The sequence below is a fragment of the Rhododendron vialii genome, chromosome 10a, assembly GCF_030253575.1.
Source record: "Rhododendron vialii isolate Sample 1 chromosome 10a, ASM3025357v1".
Lineage (NCBI taxonomy): Eukaryota > Viridiplantae > Streptophyta > Magnoliopsida > Ericales > Ericaceae > Rhododendron > Rhododendron vialii.
In genome coordinates, this window is record NC_080566.1 from 28,155,943 (window position 1) to 28,178,264 (window position 22,322).

The window sequence follows — 22,322 nt, forward strand, 5'->3', positions numbered from 1 at the left end:
CACCAAATTAAAGTATTAATTGAGCTCTTTAATACGGTGCGAAAAAATTTGAAAAATTATACACGGAAGTAGTTAATTTTTTTTATTTAAAAAGAGGTAAGAGAGAGAAAGTGTGACTATCATTGTAGAACGAAGGGAGTAATAAAATTATATATTTTTTCCCCTTTAGTTTTTTTCTTTCTCACACAGTTGAAAAATTCTAAATCCACTTTGTTGTGGCAAACTACAAACCACATTGTGACCTCACCTTTAGATCATACGCAATTGCATTACATATGAAGTATCGAGACGCTCACGCCTATTCACTTGTTAGACGTCAACAAATCCTAGCATACCCACGCTTATACCGCACACGCTATTAATTTTTTGCTCACGCTTACACTGCGAAAAAGTGGGAAACGCTTAGTTAATCTTTTAGCTATTTATCCTCGAATTCTGAAGAATCAAACGAGTTGTTCCATCAGGTTTTTACACAACATCGATATGCTCCTCCTGCCCCGTTTTGTTATGGAGGAGACAACTATCGTACACACTACACACCTAAATGGTGTGTTTTGTCTAACGAGAGGGATAGCGGTTAATAGTATAACCGGTTAAGTTTCCTCAAGTGTTTCTTCCTCTTTTTAATTCTTCACAGATGATTTGAATCGTTTATCTATTTTAAAATACTTATTTGATTGGCTATCAAAAAATCAAATTAATCGAATAACTGTAAATACTTGATATAATATTTCAATCATTCATAATTTAGATATTATATTCTAAATGAAAAATTGAAACATTGAATTAAGCAGTTACAGTTATTCGATTGAACTGATTTTTTCCGAAGCACTTGAGAAAATATTTTAAAATTAATGAACGATTCAAATTGTTTTTGTGAAACCCAAAAAATGAGACCCCGTTCGTTTTGAGATTTTGGATTTGAATTTGTAGGTAATGAGTATAGAGAGAAATAGAGTAATGGTTGAAAATATGGGTAATGATTAGAAAAAGATAGAGAGAAAAATGAAAGTAATAATTAAAAAAAATTAGAATAATAATTAGAATTCAAAATTTAAAACCCTTAAATGAATGCGTATGCGCACAATCTGTGTTTCAAATGTACTATGTATTTGTGGACTTTTCTTTGAAGAGGAAAGTGAACATGTTTTTTTTTTTAAAATCCTTTTGGGGGAATACATATGTTTTCACGGATGGAGTACATGGTATTCCAACTACTTTTGTATTTTTGTGAGACTTGGGAATAAGCGAACAAACTCAGCATCTATTTGTGGTGAGAAAAGGTGTTTGCCAGAACACCACATTCGGTGACCAAGGCCACGGAATAATTATAAGTGTTTTCACTCATCAATAAATTGTTAAATCACAGTTTTTTTAGTTTTGTTCTTATTTAAAAAAATATCGATTTTTAGTTTTGCATCAAATTTATATATAATATTAGTTCGTCCCAATGAAAGGAATCGAAAAAGTAAAAAATTGTAATTTTACACAAGTATTATTTGAAATATTAAAAAAAAATGACTTTTTAAGTTTTTGTTTGGATATTTTCAAAAAACTTGCCTCAAAAGCATAATTTTTTATTTTTTGATTTCTATTATCGACACAAATCAATACTACGTATTACATAAAAAATTGGTAAAAAATTAATAAACACAAAAAATTTGAATAAAGACAAAATTAACAAGTCAAAGTTATGGCATAATTTGTTCTTTAGTAGAAACAGGGATAACACGACACTTCATTTATAAGTCCTTTCTCGAGGAATTAACTTATGCACTCTATTTTTATCACATACACTCACTCTTTTATCTTTATTCATATGACTTTACCTTTTTATCCTTTCATAAATTTATTTTTTTATATATTAAAGGGTAATAGAATAAATTCATACTAAATAAAAATAAAAAATAGAGTGTATGTTATAAAAATTAAGGGTAGTAGTCAATTTCCTCTTTTCGCTGCTATTCTTCTTCTCACAATCTTGCTTCCGTTTTCAAATATCACGGACTTCTTCCATCCATCACGATTCACGGACCTTCCCCATTTCAACATCCCATCACCAGCCGCCGGTGACCCGTTCATGCTCCGATCAGCTCAGGTACCTCTCTCTCTCTCTCTCTCTCTCTCTCTGTAGGTCTGTCTCCCCTCTGTGTGTGTGTGTGTGTGTTCATGCGTGGGTATACATCTCTGTATTTGTTTATAAGCTAGACAGAACTGTAAGTAGCTATACCTATTTGAATTGTATATAGAGTGTATCTATACGAATCTATGCTAAACACTTTTAGAATGCATAATCACAATACAGATCCCATAATTTGAAAAATGATTTGTGTTACGTCTCGTTATGGTTTTGCTGTGCCTTTGACTTCTTTTTTTTTTTTTTGGTTATGAATTATCATACTAATGTTTTTAGTTATTCTTAACCATATAAATTCTTGGCATTTCGGTACGTACAATAATGGTCAAGCTACGATGCTTTATGGTTTGGTACGCCTATGGTTTGGTCTGTTTTCTGGGTAAGTCAGGAATACATTTGGCTATTCACCAACATATAATGGTCAAGCTATGACACTTTATGGTTTCGGTACGCCTTGGTTTGGCCTTTTATTCTGGGTAAGTCAGGAATACATTTGGCTATTCACCCATATTGAATTTTCCTAAGAGTATGTAGAAGTTAGAACTATGGTCAATTTAGACATTTTACTGTCAAGTTACACTAAATTTTGGTCATGTATAGGTTGGAACATGAAAACTTGCCACTTCTTGTTATGGATTTGCCATTTGGTACGACTTGGTTTGGTCTTTTTTGCTTACTTTATGAATTATTTTGGTTGTCATTGACATTTGTTTTTGTAAGTTTGGGCACATATTATTCTAGACAAATTAGGATGTATTATGGTCAATTGGTCACCTTAAGATTAATTTTGGTGTTGTATAATACAGTTAATCGATGTGTTTAAAATACAAACTTATTACGCCATGTTACTTCTTCATTTAATTAGTTTGGTCATCTTTCAGTACTAAGTTACAAATTCTTCGGTTTTTCGTTAATATTTGTGTTTTTTCAAATGTTGGTATGTATAATTTATTGTCAACTAACTCCATTTCATGGTTAAGTTACGTGAAGGAATTGTCACCTATACATATAGTGTATGTATAGGTTACAACATGAGAACATGTAACCACCTTTTTCATGGTTTTGGTATTTGGTTTTTTCCTAGTTACGTTACGATTATATTTGGTTATTCACCAATACTGAATTTTTTTTTATAATTTTGGTTCCTATAATATTGTGAGTTTATAATGTTTTATGGTTAAGTTAGCTCGGAATTTGGTAACCTCTCTCTCTCTCTCTCTCTCTCTCTATATATATATATATATATATATATATATATATATATATATATATATATATTCAGTCCGTCTGCCGTAAGGACCACCTCATTTTAATAAAATGCGGACCTCCCTTTCCTAATTGAATTTTGATGATCCGAGCCGCTCAATGTGTTCAGAATGTGATTTTAAGGGCACTCATGAGAAATCAGCAAAAAAAATAACCGGAAAGGGCTTCATCCGATCAGTTTTTGTTTGTTTTTTATCGAACGGTTCAAACAAAAACTGCTCGGATGAAGCACTTCATGGTCATTTTTTTTGCCAATTTCTCTCAGGTACCTTTAAAATCACGTTCTGAACACATTGAGCGGCTCGGATCATCGAAATTTGATCGGGAACTGGGAGAAATGAGGAGGTCCGCATTTTAACTAAAATGTGGGCCACCTTATTTGAGACTGAGTGTGTGTGTGTATATATATATACATATATATATACACATATATATATACACACACGCGCGCGCGCGTATATATAAATGTATTTATAGGTTAGAACAGGGCAACTTGTTACGCCTGGTTATGGTTTTGGTAGGCCCTGATTTGGTTTTTTGGCATACATTACATACCCCTTTTGTACCAACTACCAAGGCTTCTCCGTATCTATATCTGAATTAGCAAGCTGGGTGAATACGATGTAGGTACAAATGGACCCAAAGCATATTTCCTATATTTTCCCTTCAACACTTCAAGGGGGCATGTCTTAAGCTGGCTTCATAAAACACCCACCTGGTTGTTATGAAGCTTTCAATTGTTTAAAAGTTTCGGGATATTACTGATTTTTGTTATAGACGCCAAAGTTGCAACTTCTTCTGTACCTCTAAATGGGAATTTATTTACATATATAAGCAGTATCAAGGAATAAGGGACTTGCGAGTGCTTTTTTTTTTTTTACTTTCAGCCTGTAATGAACATTAGGATTTTGGGTCAATGAAGTACGCAATGCACTTGATCAAAAGAAAAGTATGTATGAACGAGTGATGTCAAGATTAAAATTTTGTTTTGTTCCAAGGTGATAAAGTGGATGTGGATCAAGAAGCTGAAATAATTGGTTAAAAGGAAACACAAGCACACAAAGCTAGTAGATGGAGCCAGAAGAGAATTTCAACTGTCACAATGATGGGAACGATATCGAAAACGAGGGATTGGTCGACGGCAAGGACATTGACAGATGTTGGTCAGATAAAAACATTGCATACAGGGAGCCACTGCTGAGAAAGAGGACGAATACCACCTCCCAAATCGCCATTGTTGGTGCTAATGTTTGCCCCATTGAGAGCCTTGACTATGAGTAAGCATTCTTGGTTTCCTCAAGACTATGTGGCTCTTGATGTTTTTACTTCCTTCTAAAAACATCAAGAACCACTGTAATGTGTTCTTATTAAAGTAACTGTTTCGTCCACATTTTTGGGAGATGTAGTAAAAGGAAGCATAACAAATTTCTCACACGAGAGAATTACATAGATTCAGGGGTTTAAAAATACTTACTTGAATATGTCAAAATAGAGTTCATTTTGCTTCCTACTCAAGTGGATCGTCATTCCTTCTTACCATTTGTGTTTTCAATTGTCCCCAACTGTTGTATTTCCAATTCTATGCTACCTAGAGCAGAGGCCTACCATGCTTCATTGCTCTATTTTCGTCAGACAAGTTTGGCTTTCTTAGTAGAATTTTTTAACTAATGCTTGTTCCTAGTTGGTATCAGTATGTCTTATGGAAATCTTTTCAAGACTCTGCTCATGTAGGCCTTGGCCTTTTGAGGCCACTTGACTTTTTGTGGCAGCAAGAAGAAATAAAAGGAAAACGTGGGCTCCGCGAATGCAATTGGTTGTTGTAAATGGTACTGGCTTACACAATACAGGATGGACATAGGCCGTTTTACGCCAAAGAACATAAATTTGTCATGTCTCATTCTTGTTTTTATTGTGTGCATTATAAAATACTGTGCTTCCATGGTGTGTAATTTGTCCTGAAAACCCAAAAATTGTGTCGGAGAACAAACATGAATTTTACGGTTTACGTAGATAGGGAAAGTTTTGTAGAGAAGAGAGAGAGAGAGAAAAATGGTTTGTCAATGGACAACCTTTACAAGCACAGGTTGTCCATTGTGCTCGTAAAACAACTGGGATCGTGCTTGGTTTTGCTTTTGTTAGGGTGGGATCCTTTGTGTAAACCTAGCAAAATCCTATGAAGCACCGACACTCCAAAAGGGCGTCGTGTCCACGTATTGGACGTGGGGACACGCCCAAATACGTATTGGACATGCCACGTGGCGTGTCCAATAAATTTTATTATTTTGATAAGGGATAAGCTGGGGACACGACTGGGAGTCAAAATGTAATATATTTTTAATTTTGAGGGGTTAATATGAAATTATTCAAAACATTTAGGTTAAACTGCAAATATGCCTTTTATTTGAACCATGTTAAACTCAAACATTCATATAGAACATGTCTTTGTCAACAAACATGGAAGAAAAGAAAAAAAAATTATGCATATATATATCGGGACGGTTCAAGGGACACCCAAAAAAACACTCCAAATCTCAATCTCATAGTTCCCAATCAAAATTTTATGATCCGAACCGTTTAATGTGTGCAGAATGTGATTTTAAGGGTACCCGCGAGAAATTAACAAAAAAAATGACTGGGAAAGGCTTGATTTGAGCAGTTTTTATTTGAATCGTTCAATAAAAATCTGTTCAAAACTGTTCGGATCAAGCCCTTCCCGGTCATTTTTTTTGCTGATTTTTCATGGGTACCCTTAAAATCATGTTCTGATCATATTGAGCGGCTCGGATCATCAAAATTTGATCAGAACTATGAGGTGTTTTTTTGGCTGTCCCCGGAACCGCCCTACACACACACACACACACACAGAGTAAGCTTCTAATGCGGACCTCCGCATCCAAGTAAAGTGCGGACCACCCCATTTCTCCCTTTTTCCGATTTGATTTTGATGATTCGAGCTGTTCAATGTGTTCAAAATGTGATTTTAAAGGTAGCCGCGAGAAATTGGCAAAAAAAATGACCGGGAAGGGCTTGATTTGAGCAGTTTTTATTTGAACCGTTCAATAAAAAATAAACAAAAACTGCTCGGATGAAGCCCTTCCCGGTTTTTTTTGTTTTGTTGATTTCTCGCGGGTACCCTTAAAATCACGTTCTGAACACATTGATCGGCTCGGATCATCGAAATTCGATCGGGAAATGGGAGGTCCGCTCTTTGCTTGGATGCGGAGGTCCGCATTAGAAGCTTACCCTGTGTATATATATATATATACGGGGCGGTTCCGGGGACAGCCAAAAAAACACCCCAAATTTCAATTTCATAGTTTCCGATCAAATTTTTATGATCCGAACCGTTCAATATGTGCAGAATGTGATTTTAAGGGTGCCCGCAAGAAATTAGCAAAACATATGACCGAGAAGTGCTTATGTTTTGAGTAGTTTTTAATTGAACCGTTCATTAATTCTAAGCTAAAAACTGCTCTGATCAAGCCTTTCTTGGTCATTTTTTTGGCTAATTTCTCGCGTGTACTCACGTTCTAATCACATTGAGCGGCTCGGATCATCAAAATTTGATCGGGAACTATGAGGTGTTTTCTTAGGTGTCTAATTAGTTGTCCCCGGAACAGCCCCTATATATATTTGTATATTTATTTATTTATTTATACACGTAGCGTGTTCCTCGCCGTGTCCGTATCTCTATTTTTTTTAAATCGCCGGGTCCCGTGTCTGTGTCAGTGCTACATAGGCAAAATCACCTCTTAAGATTTGTTATGTTGTATCGAATCATATATAGGGCTAACTATTCTAGGAAGGAGTTCTCTGTAATGTTTTGAGGCGATATGGCTTCATCTCTAGAGTCACGATGTTCGGATTCTTAGCTGATTGTTATGATGAGATGGATCATCAAAGATCAAGGATTGATAAGACATGACCAAGGGTGATCAGCCTTTGGTGCAATGAGTGACAAAGTGTGCACTTGTTTTATAATTCAATGAGTTCAAATAGTGCAGGATTGTCACACACCAAGGCAATTGACAGATCCGGCGGAGATCTAAATTGATCATGGGAGATTAGGTTTCGATCGTGAGGTGATCAACTGCGATTGAAAGCAGTCTGATTCAGTCAAACAGAAAGTCTTACAACAGAAGTGCATCTACTAGTCAAACAAGATGACGATTTCTTGATTTTACTAAAGATTCACAATCGGTACAAGCTCCTGCGAAATGTTGTGGTAGACGGAGCTGCTCTTAATGATTACACAAGTTGTACCAGTCAGGGTGCACAATGTGAGCAACTTTTGTGGAGAAGAATATGAAATAGGCATAGGGTTACAACGAGTTGACACCGTCATACAATCTTATCGGGGAACGAATCCAATGCTGTGCATGCAAGATGCTAAGCTACTGATGAGAAAAATGTACGGAGCGAGTCTCTTTCAAAAAGGATTTGGTTAGCGGTGGTGATCTCTTTGGTTATGAGTGTAGAGGAGTCGAAGTGACGCTTTGCAGGGCACCCCTGCGAGGGGGTGCAGACGCCCAGCCAACGAGGGTCATGAATGCCTCACCGTGAAGTTGTAAGCAACAAGGGCACTCTGGATTAAGGGGTCGTCAGGGCAACCTGTGGTGAAGGGCGTAGACACCTGGGTATGGAGGTGTGGGCCACACAACTCGCCCTTACGTAGGGACCAGTATAGATGCATGGCATGACAACTCCTCGAAGCAGGCAGTATGGGACACGTTCCTAGTTCCTTGCTTCAAATTCAGGAATTCCTGAATCATTGCCTATTTGATAGGCGTGGGAAAATACTTTCCCCAAAAATGTTTCTCAAGCTGGGCCCATGTCATGGTTGCAATGAGGTTGGTAGTCTCGACCACGTCCGACCAGTGGGCAGGTTTTGCTTGCATTTGGAATAGTACGAGAGTTGTCTCTCTGGATTTCCATCACATCGAGAAGCTTCTCGATTTGTTTGAACCAAGCCTCTTCTGCCATTGGGTTTGGCTCACAATAGAAAACTGGTGGTCGGTGTTTGCAAAACTTCAATAGTTGCATGCTTCGACTCATAGGTCCTCGAGGTTTGGGAACAAATGGTCTCATTGATGCCAAGTGTAGCATTGGGGTTAGGGTTCCCGTTGGTGTTGGGGTCCGGGTTGATGCCAATACTATTGTTGGTGGCACCTCCGTTACCAGTGTGACCGTTGGGGTTGGCTTTGTTGGACAAAGGACACCCCAGGGGCATGACAAAAGACGATAGTCTCACATGTTAGATTATGGGTTTATTTGTAATTAGTTTATTAGTTGTTCTATTGTGTAACTAGTTCATTCTCTAGGACCACAGTGTAATTAGTTTAGTGTGTTGTATAAGTATTTCACATCAATGAGAAATAACCTAAGTTCTGTGTTCCTGTTTCACGTCTCTCTTTACATCTTTACATACATCTTTACAGTCTCACACATGGTTTTTTTTTTTCCTCAACTAGAGGAAAGTTCTATTATAAATAGGACGCTTTGGTTTGAAGAGAGGGCCAAGCGAAGAGAGCTCTAAGAAAGCAAGGGAGGGGTGTGTAAGAAAAAATATCAAAGAGTATGGAAGAGGGTTTCTGGGGCTTTGGAGATAACTGATTTTTTTGTCTCGAAAAGTGGATTATTTGTACATTGGCCTGTTTGGGCCAACCGCGTAAATTCCATGTGTCATGCATGTCTTTGATTTGTGCATTATTCTAGTATCATTTCTTTATAAATGCCAACGTGCATTATTTTATTGTGCACTTTTGTGGTGTGCCATGGGTCCCAAAATCCCCGACAAGAATTTTACTTGGTTCAAAGTTGAGCCTTCAGAGTTCCGTCCTATGGAGTATGGGCTCCCTCGGGTGAAACGTGGTCCCCTTCTTGTTTTTCATATCTCAGTATGCAACTAATTAATGATAGACATGTGTGTTTTTGGTCTTTTTCTGTTTATGATCTCAAACCAAACTTATATTTTATAGGATTCTATGCATCTGCTCTCTCAATAGGTCGTTTGGCATTGACAGCTTGATGTGTTAAACCAACACAAGGAAACGCTCAAGGAATTCATTTTGTAGAATTAAAGATTCTACTTTCTTTGTCTATGAAGTCTAAAAGTGAAGAATGGACTTTCTTGTTTTGAGGATACTATGCCATCTTTAGTTTGGATCTCAGAGGTTGGGAGTTCAGTTTTGCTTCTTCTCTTTTTTTTTTTTTCATTTTGTTTCTGCGTAAGAGTTAATTGTAGTGTCATGATAGAAAAGCTGTGTCGTTTGCGTTGTAACTGAATAGGGAAACCTACTTATGAGTGTATTGTCTTATAGAATATCCCATGGAGTCATGTAGGCAAACGTATTTCACGAAATTCTAGATTCACATATCTTCCCAAGCAAGCACGCTAACAGCTAACTATTCTTATTCCTTAAGCAATTAAGAAGTGGGCACAACATTGGAAAGCAAGCTCTCATATCCTCCCTCAGGTTTGAGCCTCGAGCGAGAGCCAGATAGATAGGCCGGGTGCAGACATGTAATAAAATAGCGTCCAAACAAACATACTGAGGGGAACAGTGAATGTGCATGAAGAGACTGCAACCTAAGAGCATCCCCAATGGGGGATGTAAACCAGGTGCTATAGTTATTATACAACCCAGATGTAAAAAAACTTGCTCCAATGGGGATGTAAAATAGCAATTTCGGAGATGTAAAATGGCAGAGATGGAAAAGGAGATGGATATTTCCATCCCCATTTGACTACAACTATAATTTACAGGTCATCAGCCAATTGATTCTACCAGAATTTTGGACAGTCGGAGTTACCTGATTTTGTCGGAAAGTCGTCGGAAATTGGAAGAACAAGCCGGAATCTGGTAGAAGACGCCGGAATCCGGAGATCACCATCTCCGACCCCGATTCTTGACGATCCATGGACGGAAATATTCATGCCGCCGGTTGTGCCCTTCCAGCCAAGATTTTCCTTCGGTATAGAGAGAGAGAGGGGATGGGTTCTACGAGAGAGAGGGGCTGGTCGTAGAACCAGAGAATAGAGAGAGAAACGGTGGTGGTGATCTGTAGAAGGAGAGAGAGAGAGAGTAAAGTTGGGTGGGTTTTATCCGTAAAAGTAAAGTTTTTTTTTTTTTTTGGAATAAATTTTTTTTAAATCCTCGATTACTGGATACCAAAATTATTTTTCAACGGAAGTAGTACTTGAATTAGGGTTGAGAAAGTTGGGGAAAATTAAGGAGGAGGGAAAGTTAGTTAATTATCCATCCCTTTTTTACATCTCACCATTGGAGAGGGGTGGGTTCTATTTTACATCAAACTAACTTTTAACCACTTTTTTCATCTAAAATAACTATCCGTCCGGTTCCAAAATACTCCCCCATTGGGGATGCTTAAGGTGAGAAAAGGCATGGCAGAAAAATAATTAATTGAGTCCTAGCACCCCAGGTTCAGACGTGCAAAAAATATTGTCTGTATATGAACATAAGGAGCAATAACCCTCGGCTTTGATGATCCAGGCACAAGGCGCGACCGTTGGGGCTACCTGGTAGGCTACTACGAGGATTGTGAAAGGAGTGATTTTTTCTGTTAATAGAACGATTTTGTTTACTAAGTTTCTCTTGATCATGTTATCCATTGCCTCTTACAGTCTTGGTTTTATTTTTTCAGGATAATTGAAAACAAGTTATTTACGCAGGACTGGAGATCAAGGAAAAAGGTGCAGATATTTCAGTATATTGTGCTCAAGTGGGCATTTGCCCTTATTATAGGGCTGGTTACTGGACTTGTGGGTGTCTTCAATAATATAGCGGTTGAGAATATAGCTGGTTACAAGCTGCTTTTGACCACTGATCTTATGTTGAAACAGAAGTGAGTTTTATTTCTACCACCTCACATCTGCTTCTGCTCAATGCAGTTCAGATTTACAATGTAAAAAGAATGCAGTCTAGACTCTTCTAGTATTATGTTGTGATGTATTTAAATTCTTGAGGGTTAATTTGATAATTATTTGCTCATTTAGCGGCACACATCTTCATGTTGCACACTGAAGGACTGCTAATGAAATTTTATTGGAGCAAAATCATAACCTTTATTCCTTAACAGGAAAGAAATGAATATTGTACATATTTTTCTACCATGGATCCTCGTCATGAGTAAATAGCCTTGCTAGGTTCTATATAATCTCCTGCAGATTGTATTGCAAGAATCTTGAGGAGGAATGATAAGGTGATGCCATATTATGATTCATACGTTCGGAACAGGCAGGAAAAGGAATGTGATTCCTGATGCATACTCAACTAGGAACCATATTCTCAAACTAAGTGGGAATCTAACCCTATGGTAATCTTAGATTCGTGGCTCAATCCTTAAATAAAGGAAATGTTGAATATAATAAATTTCCAAACAAATTATTCCTGAGTAAGATTATTGAATCAATCAAAACACGAGAATGAAATTCAGGAATTAAACTACTAGGCATATGGTTCTTGGTAATCATATTTACATTCATCCTCAAGATTCCAGCCATCAAAACATAGCCTAAATGTTCTTTGTGACACGTCCCTCAACTGTTCTTCAATCTGAAACTTAAACCACGCAACACAGTCAATGTTCATGTTCTAAAGACATAATAATTTGTGGGGAAGCTGAAGCCAAAAAAATTACATGAGTTACTAGTCAATATTAGTGTTGTAATTTCTGCATTTTGGGCTGACGTTTCAGTTTTCTTAATTGGATTCATCTGCATTTTCGAAGTTTTTAAGAGGCCAGCTAAGTTTCACAATAGGGAAACAACCCCCACTGCTGTCATAATATTGAGCATGTTGTAGTAGTGTGTATCGTATATGTTTTGGAGACTAATTCCTCTATAGGGAGATACCTTCTTGTGTCAGTTCTGAAAATAACTACAACATGATATTGGTTCCAGCGCAGATACTTTAAAGCTTTTGTTGCATATGCTGGTTTGAACTTAGGATTGGCAACTGCTGCTGGTGCTCTTTGTGCTTTCATTGCTCCAGCAGCTGCAGGATCTGGAATTCCTGAGGTCAAAGCATATCTCAATGGTATTGATGCTTATACTATATTAGCTCCGAGTACTCTCTTTGTAAAGGTGAACCAAAATTCTTGCTACTCCTCTCTGTTTCTTTGTGCTTAATATCACCTGAATCCTCTTATTACTTACTTCTCCAAGTTCTTAGTGTGATGGCTTTCATTGAAACAAGGCTCAAACAGTTGGCAAACATTACCCACCTTTTTGTGGGGCCAATACTGCAGCTCACTTAGATGATGAAGACTGCTCATTATATAGGCTTGAATTCTTGACCGCTCTGGCTGAAAATCAACTCAATTGAATATACGTTAAGTAATTTCCGTTTGACTGGAAAAAAAAAAGAAAAGAAGATACGTTAAGTGCTTGATAGAATGAAAATTGTCTTCGTTTAGAATTTCAGGCTAAGAATTGATATTTTGATCAAGTACTTGGCAATATCAAAATGATGTGATTTGTTGGTGGAATGGTTCAAAAACTGTGCTCTAAAAGTGAAAGGCTCTGGGAAGTGGGATTTGACGTGAACCCCACAAAAAGTGGGAATGTTCATAGTATAAGATTTTCTACTTTTTGACACTTAGACTGATTAAGGGATTGAACTGAGGGATGTGATGAAGTACTGTATTGCTTTTATCATTAGAATCGTTAGACTCATTGTATGACTACTTCCACGTGATTATGAACTTTTTAAAAAAAATTATTTATGAAGTTTCTTATGAATATATCATGTATGTGTGCTTTCAGACGAGTTGCTTTGGAACCATAACTTTTGCAGGTAAGAATCATAGTAGGCTTCAGGATGCCCAATAGCACTGCAGAGCCAGCCAAGGCCCCTTTAAAATAGTCAATTTACTTACAAGTCCCCCTTATAAATGTTGCATTCTCTCTCGTGCTGTTTTCCTCCCTCTGATTAGTAGACAACCAATTGGAATTCTTATCCGAAACGCTCTTACTGGGATAAGTAGTGTGCCCTGAACTAAGAAAGCATCGACATTTCCACATAGGAGGCATGTCGGCACAGTGACACTTAGTCATTCCTGAAAGCGCGTTTGACACTTTTTTTGGTAATTAATAAATTGGAGTCCTAATATCTGATATTTTGATCTGCAAACTGTACAATTGCTTCTTTACATACAGCGGGTTTGTGAGATTTTTCCTCACATTCAGACCTTCTAACTTAGTCTAGATTTCCCCCTGTTGTCTTCTCGTCCAACATGATATAAATAACCTCGGTTGTGTTTGGTTGAGAGTTTAGTTTAGTTTAGTTTTGGTAGTGGGTGGAGAGAGAAATAGAGTAATGATTGAAGATAGAGGTAATGATTGGAGAGAGATAGAGAGAGATGTGAAAGTAATAATTGGAAAAATAGGATAATGATTGGAGAAAGAAGTAGGGTAATGATTGAAAAACAAAACTAAAACAAAACTAAAATGGCAAACGAACAAAGCCCTCATTTTCTAGGTTTAGAAAAATCAAACTGGACCCTTCGCATCCGAAACATTTTCCATCTTGTCAGGCTTCTTCTCCGTACTGAGTAATGCCTTTAAGATCCCTTGTTGGGTCAAGAGATCCTTCATCTGCTGCAACCAAACACAAAAGTTATTCTTGTTGGTGAACTTAATCCACATCATACTTGGTGCTCGTCATCTTTCTTGTAACTAAGAGATCGAAACCCTAACCTGGGAATTGATACCTCTTGTTACGCAAAAAACACAAGAATTCGATGGACCACAGCACATACAAGAACGCAAAACATAAATGGTTCAACGCACGTTGCCTACATCCACGGCAGAATGGAAGGGAAATCCCCTATGTGCAATAAGGATCACAAACGATCTAGTCACCTTCTCAATTGTGCCTCTGTTGTATCAAGTTTCTTACAAATTTTCTAAAAAGAACACACCTATATGTTACGTGTCCTGGACTTTCTGGATGGAGTTAACCACTGGCGGGATGCAAAACAATTGAGAGCACACCGCGACTACTGCAAGCAAATGGTCGTCTAGACAGTACTTGCCCTGTTTGGACGGGTCGTGTTTGGTTGGTCGTCTCCTTTCTGAATGCGAGCCCTCCCCAAACAGTACCTTTTGCTCCAGACTTATCACTAGAAATGATGGATCAGTCTGAGGAGGAAATATCTACAGCAGCCTACAGAGTTCTCAGACAAAGATTTGATCGTCCTTCTGTGATATTTCCTTCTTCGTTTGCGTGGATGACTGAGATGCTTTGAGCTACCAGACTTCTAGTTGGGCAAACTATTCTGAGTATAAGCGAAGACTATGAGCTATAAACGAGGCTAGAGTCAAGAGACTACTTGGTTCTATGCTTTAATATCATATCTTCCTGGTGTACAAAAAAACGTTGCTTGAAGAAGCCTATACCAGTCAAACAAAAGGCATAAACAACAGATCTTACTTTTATGTTTTCTTTCTAACCTGCTTTGGCATTCGGTAATTACACCCACCGAGCATCAACCGTAACACGTCAAGTTGGGGTGACAACTAAAGAGGTAACATTGTTTTTTTTTTTTTTTTGGTTAAGTAGTAAATTCATTGAAAAGGCAACAAGGGGATGCCACCCATGTACAAAAGAAAGCAAAGACCAAAAGACCAAAAGCCGACAATACCAAGAGAGAGCAACCAATAAATAGAGCCTATATACTGGTTTAAACGCCAAATTATCTCACATGTCGTGGAAATGATCAAGGGTAGGTCTATACTCCCTTGACTCCCAGCTTAAAAAGGCTAAAAAACTAAAAAGAAAAAGACTCTTTAGTTTACTTTATCCGATGACATCTTGTCCCCGTCAAAATATATGTAATTCCTCAACCTTCAAAGCTTCCATCTTCGTCTACCCACTCTAGCTAGGGATGGCAAAGGGTAGGGTATGGGTCGGAGGACCCTATTCCACCTCCTATCCCCAATTGGAAAACTCTTCTCCATCCCCACCTCCATACCCAGAAGGGATAGTGGAAAATCCACCTTACTCGTCTCCCAATGGGGATTGGGTATATTTGGGTAAACCATTATCCAGGGCTGGCTTTGAGATTTCGGAGGCCTAAGACGATCCTCGAAAATGGGGCCCTTAATATCCTATCACTTAACGTGTTATTCCTTCTTCGTCAGTTTGTTGGGTTTGTTTGCAGTGGGAATTATCATTTAGGGGGAAAAGATGCATCTATGTTAATGATGCACTTACCACACTGAATAATTTTCCCAAAGATAAGCGACCCTGACGTCCCGTGATCCAAATTTATTCTCGCTTTTTGTTTTTTCCTCCGTTCCATTTGTACTAGGCCATTGGGCCTTATGTAAAACATATTCATGGGTTAAAAAATAAGCCTTATATACTAGGTACTAAAAACAAGTGGATGCCCTAGTTTTTAGACATTTTTGGGGGCTTAAGGCTTGTGCCTCATGGGCCTTAGCCCAGAGTCGGTCATCCTTATCCAAACTAATTCAACAAGAAAGAACGATATGATTTAAACAAAACCAATTCATGAGTGCTACAATGACAAAAATAAAAAAATAAAAAAACTATTTTAATGCAACATAGAATAGAAGGTGGAAAATGAATAATTCACAAACAAAATACTATATCAAAAATTAACAATCACCATGCATGAACATTTTTTTACCTCTAAGCGTATATACACACAATATATATGTCTATATACACATATGTTATTGCGTACTGGGCGGGTATGGGCATTCGGGGGTGGGTATCACAATTCACAACATCATACCCGCCCCATATTCGAGCAAGGATTTTTTAAGATCCACAATACCCGCTCCTATTAGATAAAAATTCAATGAATAGCCACCTCTGAATAGGCAGGGCAGGGCGGGTACCTATCGGGTTTGGGGAGAATTGCCCCCATGCCATTGTTGAATAGGCAGGGCGGGGCGGGTACCTATCGGGTTTGGAGAGAATTGCCCCCATGCCATTGTTGAATAAGCTCCACCACCATCGCAGGATAAAGCCATGATATGCCCAGCCAAACAAGAACTGCTAGTCTGCTACCCAAAGATCCTTGGCGATCAAATAATAAAAAACACATATGCTATTGATTCTCCATCGCTCAAGCACATGCAACATCGGTTCACGATTACCTTCCTACGCCGTATCTGATTATCAATAGTGAGAATCTTATCCTTAGCCGCACACTGAAGAAAAAAAAAAAACCCCTTGTTTGGGACACTAGAGCCCCGAATGGCTCTCAAGGGAAAGGAAGCATGAGGCTCACCATCCAAAAGTTGGTAAAAATATTTAACCAAGAGGTAGTTAACAACTAAAAATTAAAAGATCACACATCATACGTACTATGTTTTGTAATTGTTTTGCATTCTTTAGAGTGCAACTAATGAATAATAGCTTGATGTTTAGATTTTATACTATGATGATCTCAAATTTAATTAGTGTTACTTTCAACTTTTGATTTAACTATCATTTGAATTTCATGTGATTGTGAAAATGCTGATCAAAAAAATAATATTCAGCTGTTTCAAAAAATAATTATATTCTGTGAAAATCGCCTTATTTGTGTTCAATATCATGTTGCGTGTATATAGTTGTGCTACTTAGCTCTTGACCTTCGGAGTAATTCAATGAGAGAAAGTTACGATAGCATGCATACCAAATAACATTGCCATTAGTTCTACCATTAGTCCTAAAAGGTGAATGCTATTGAATATCCTGAATTACTTTTGGTATTTGAATGTGTTACTTGTATATACATTGTTAGAGCTTGTCCCACATTGGTTGATTATAGGCTTATAGCTTCCAAAACTAGTATATGAGCCTGGGCGGCCTCTCCACTGATTGCCAATTGGTTTTTAGTTGGATGCTTTAACATGATATCAGAGCTAGGCTTTCGGACACTTTTGGACAAGACTCTCTTGATTGATTACCATGTTGTTTGTGCCTTAAGCAAACCTTGTTTCGTTGTTTGTTGTGATCTTTATATTATGGACCCTTTGTTTACCTCTCCACGGGACGGGGGGTTGTTAGAGCTTATCCCACTTTGGTAAATTATATATAGCCTCCAAAACTAGTATATGAACCTGGGCGGCCTCTTTCGTCAGTGCCAATTGACTTTGAGTTGGATGCTTTAACATTTATGTTCACACACACACACATATATGTTTGTTTGTGGGAACCTTAGTCCACTCCACATGTATTTTTGAATACCAAACCTTTGTGCAAATTTTGAGTACCTGTAAATCCATTTCTTCCTAAATTTTTGTATTAACTCTATTTGAATAGTTATGGATCCCCAAAACTGAAGATGAGTAGGCAACTCAAACCGGTAGAAAATAAAAATATCGTTGCACCATATGCTTTCGTCCAAACAATATTGCTAATGAAGTAGAGTTTTCTCTATGTTTTGACCAGACAAGTCTAAATTGTCATCGGTATTTGGAGTAGATGATAGATATTGTTTTATAAGATTACTCTTACCTTGGTGAAAAGAGACAGAAGTGAGTATATTAACTCACTACAATGGATTCATGAGATATTGAGATGTATTTATGAAAATGTATCAATATCGGGTGTTGCACTACTTATGGTAATTTGACATGCACCACATACTTAACATATACTTCCTTTGCTGTTCAAATATTAAGCAGAAAAAAAGCTGCTTAAAAAAACATGTACTTTGTTTCATATTCTTGGTCCCGTATCCCTTTTTTTTATGTCCCAAAAACAATGGCCGTTTTGGAAAGTTGACGAAAAAAGTGTGTAGTTCTCCAAAGCTATTCCTTGTAAATAGCTATAAGTATATTTAATGGAAAATAAGGAAATTATGAAATTCAATGTGATTGCAAATCCATAATTGCACGTCCCCTTGAAAAGTTCAAATTTCCCCACAGGACCAAGAATATGGGTCTGCTGGACTATCTATTTCTGTAAGTCATGTGAAATTTAAATGCATGGTTTTGCGCCCCTTAATTTTTTTCCTGGCTCCAAAGCTGCTACTAGAGGCACTGATTGTGCGAAAGATTGACTTTATATCCTAATTGGCATTTTAAATCGGGTTTATGTTTCAAAAGCTTGCCTATCCTGTGTTACCTTGTCTCCCCGTAGTTTTTTGAAGTTCCCCTTTATCGAATTCTTGGCAGATCTTTGGTTCTGTTCTTGGTGTTTCTGCTGGATTTGTGGTGGGCAAAGAAGGGCCAATGGTACACACGGGTGCATGTATTGCCTCTTTACTTGGTCAGGGGGGTTCTCGCAAGTATCATTTGACTTGGACATGGCTAAGATACTTCAAAAATGATAGAGACAGGCGAGACTTGATCACCTGTGGGGCTGCTGCTGGTGTGGCTGCTGCTTTTCGTGCACCAGTTGGTGGTGTTCTCTTTGCACTTGAAGAAGCGGCATCTTGGTACTGCTCACGTTCCTCCCTCTTTATCTCCTCTCTCTGCCATGTGTACCTTTGCGATTTATTACCCACACTCAGGGAACAAGTTAATTGCTAAAAGCTCAGACTGCATGTATGTTCCATGAAATGGGGTACAGGTTCTGGTACTTGTCAAGTATCGAATTTATCTTACTAAAATGGTGTTGTAAGGTCCAATAGAGCATTTCATGCTAACATTGGAGGTTTAGAGATAAGTATAAGGGTAAACCCTATTACTTGGATTCTTCCCAGATTGTTTTCCAACCACTCATATCGAACAGAGATCCATTTGGAAAATCCCATATCTTTGAGACTGAGATTACACACTTTATGCCATTAATTCCTTGGTTGGGTTTGTATCTGTTTCTCCCCTCCCCGCACTTCAGACCATTGCCGGCATGTGTCTACTGCTTATTACTATTCAAAAGACAAAATTGATATGCTCAAAACTTGGAGAGGTTGATCATTTCTTCATTTAGGTGGTGGTAAGGTTGCATTTAGTTTCAAGGAAGATCATAGGAAAAGATCCAGTGGCACAACAGTTGGAAGTTAATCAAAGCGCTTGGTGTAGTAACTAACTTCATCAAACTGGGTCGAATCGTCAATGTTTAGATTTCGATAGTCCGGTACCTGTTATTGGTTATTGTGCTGCGTGTAAGAGAATAAAAAATAATGACATTTTTTAGCTTCTGCAATTTAAAAATTACATTTGTGTTTTACTTATTTTGAAGGCAAAGACAATGATCTATATATTTTATTCGAGCATTGAGCTAAATCTGCCTTTTTTATTGGCTTGCTTCAGGTGGCGTAGTGCTCTTCTATGGAGGACCTTTTTCACAACAGCAATTGTTGCTATTGTTTTGAGAGCTTTTGTAGAATACTGCTCTACTGGAGATTGTGGTCTATTTGGGAAAGGAGGTCTGATAATGTATGATGTCAGCTCAGCAGCGGTATCATATAGTGCTGCAGATGTACTAGCAGTACTACTACTAGGAGTTATTGGGGGTATTTTCGGGAGCTTGTACAACTATCTTGTGGACAAGGTGCTTCGTGCTTACAGCATCATTAATGAGTATGTCCTCCTCCATCATTTTAACTTTTGGCTTTTTTCATTACAAAAAATTCGGCTATTAATTACATATTAGGATTTAGGAACATAGGATAGTTGTTACGTTGCGATATGAATCATGGGTCCGTATTTGAATGGTTAGATTTGGTGAAATTGAGAAGATAGGTACTAAACCCATTTTGGCATGTGAATCGTGATATTTCTGTCAGTGTCAGAGTTACAAGACATGGACGCAAAACTTTTGAATGGAGACAAATGTAAAATGTATTATATGTGTCTGTGACTATGTGCATTGATTACTAACATTGAATCCTGATACTGAGTTTTGTATTGCTGCAGAAGGGGTGCTGCTTTCAAGATACTACTTGTGATAACCGTCTCCCTCTTGACATCGTTTTGCTCCTTTGGTCTTCCGTGGGTTGTGAAGTGCAGTGCTTGCCCTACTAATTTGACCGTTGAGTGCCCCACAACTGATGGAAACTTCAAGAGCTTCCAGTGCCCATCAGGCTACTACAATGATCTTGCCTCCTTGTTCTTGAACACTAATGACGATGCCATTCGTAATCTATTCAGCACAAGCACCGAGAAAGAATTCCATATCTCCACACTCTTTGTCTTCTTTGCTGCTGTCTATTGCCTTGGCATTATCACTTATGGCATTGCTATCCCTTCTGGCCTATTCATCCCAGTCATATTAGCTGGTGCTTGCTATGGTCGCCTAGTTGGGAGACTCTTTGCATCCGTCACTAAACTAGACATGGGTCTATTCGCACTCCTCGGAGCTGCCTCCTTTCTTGGTGGGACGATGAGAATGACAGTTTCTCTTTGTGTTATACTTCTTGAACTTACTAATGACCTACTATTGCTTCCTCTTGTGATGCTGGTTCTCCTTGTCTCAAAAACTGTTGCTGATAGCTTCAATAAGGGCGTGTATGACCAAATAGTGGAACTAAAGGGTTTTCCATTTATGGAGGCGTATGCAGAACCTTACATGAGGAATTTGATTGCAGGGGATGTTGTTTCCGGCCCACTGGTCTCTTTTTCAGGCATTGAGAAAGTAGAAATGATAGTACATGCTCTTAGGACTACAGGGCATAACGGGTTTCCTGTGATTGATGAGCCACCTTTCTCAGATGCTCCAGAATTGTGTGGGCTTGTTTTGAGATCTCATTTGCTTGTTTTGCTGAAGGGAAAATATTTCTCAAGGGATAGGGTGCTTGCTGGTGATGAAATCTTTCAAAGATTTTCTGCATTTGATTTTGCCAAGGCAGGATCAGGGAAAGGGCTCAAGTTTGAGGATCTGGATATTAATGAGGAAGAGATGGAGATGTATGTTGATCTCCATCCTATTATTAACTCATCACCATACACAGTGGTTGAGACAATGTCACTGGCTAAAGCTGCAATTCTCTTTCGCCAGATAGGTCTCAGGCACATGTGCGTTGTACCAAAGGCTCAAGGGGTAATCTCTCTCTCTCTCCCCGTGTGTGTGTGTGTGTCCTCTATTAAAAAATCATGCATGTGCTGGTGCAGAAAGATGCACTCGCACGCCCTGACCACAAAAGATACTTTTTGATGGGATTGGATTTGTATCACGCCCGTTATGGATATCTTTACTCCCGGATACCTATCCCAGACATATTCAGAATGGAAAAATAATTGTCCTATTTTTTTGAAGTATTGGATACTCTAGGTCACGTATCCCAACTTCTACTATTAAGTTGAGACTGTGGACTTGGATAGTTTTGCAGTAAATTTTTTAGGAATAAGTAGAAGTATAGATTTCTATTACTTAGTTTTAGGATGGCAGGCTGATCACAAACCGGCCGCTAAGCAATATGGAGTCTTCTTTCTTGGACAAAACTTTTGCCTCTAATCTTCCTGAATGCGAAAGAAGTTATTCTCTTTCAGGTTGTACGGATGTTGGCTTTTGGTCACTATGCATTAGTATCTTTTTGGTGTTTTTCTCATGTAAAGGTTTTCGTCACTTTCCGTTCCTAAGTTACATGGATGACTTCTGAATTCTGATCTGGCTGTTGCATTTTCTTTTCTTTTCTTATAAATTATATGCAACCCCAAGGAACTTTTCCAACTCCGAATGCCTCGGAGTTCCCCGCAAACATCTATCGCTAACCGTTATGCTCATTTTGTCTCATTGCAGAGGCCTCCGATTGTGGGAATTTTGACGCGTCACGACTTTATGCCAGAGCATGTACTGGGACTATACCCTCACCTCAAACCATACAAATAGTGTTGATGAGCATACAAAAGTGTTTCACGGATTTCAGTTGTGTGTTGTGTGTCACCATATTCATTCTTATTTATAGTATATATTGTAAACAGGAGATGGAATTGGAAACCCAGAAAACTAGGGTTATTTTCTTATAGAATAAACTGATTACAACGTGA

The 22,322-nt window shown here is 38.2% G+C and overlaps 1 protein-coding gene across 2 annotated transcripts; it reads left to right on the forward strand.

Annotated features, from left to right (window-relative positions):
* Positions 1-1,949: 1,949 nt before the first annotated feature.
* LOC131303659 (chloride channel protein CLC-c-like) lies at positions 1,950-22,322 on the forward strand. Of its 2 annotated transcripts, none has more exons than XM_058330622.1 (8): positions 1,950-2,098; positions 4,402-4,680; positions 11,069-11,269; positions 12,332-12,509; positions 18,567-18,829; positions 19,647-19,916; positions 20,253-21,375; positions 22,075-22,322. In XM_058330622.1, the coding sequence occupies exons 2-8, from the start codon at positions 4,475-4,477 to the stop codon at positions 22,162-22,164; spliced, it is 2,331 nt and encodes a 776-aa protein (XP_058186605.1). In that variant the 5' UTR covers positions 1,950-2,098; positions 4,402-4,474; the 3' UTR covers positions 22,165-22,322. The 2 variants fall into 2 exon arrangements, with proteins under 2 accessions (XP_058186605.1, XP_058186606.1); XM_058330623.1 differs by having other exon boundaries at positions 2,021-2,097; positions 4,394-4,680.

What these genes read in the sequence shown, in the direction of transcription:
- LOC131303659 (XM_058330622.1), top strand. Translation starts at nt 4,475, where the DNA reads ATGGAGCCAGAAGAGAATTTCAACTGTCACAATGATGGGAACGATATC. An exon ending in ATTGAGAGCCTTGACTATGA is followed by an intron (nt 4,681 to 11,068) that starts GTAAGCATTCTT and finishes TTATTTTTTCAG; the next exon opens with GATAATTGAAAACAAGTTAT. An exon ending in GATCTTATGTTGAAACAGAA is followed by an intron (nt 11,270 to 12,331) that starts GTGAGTTTTATT and finishes GTTCCAGCGCAG; the next exon opens with ATACTTTAAAGCTTTTGTTG.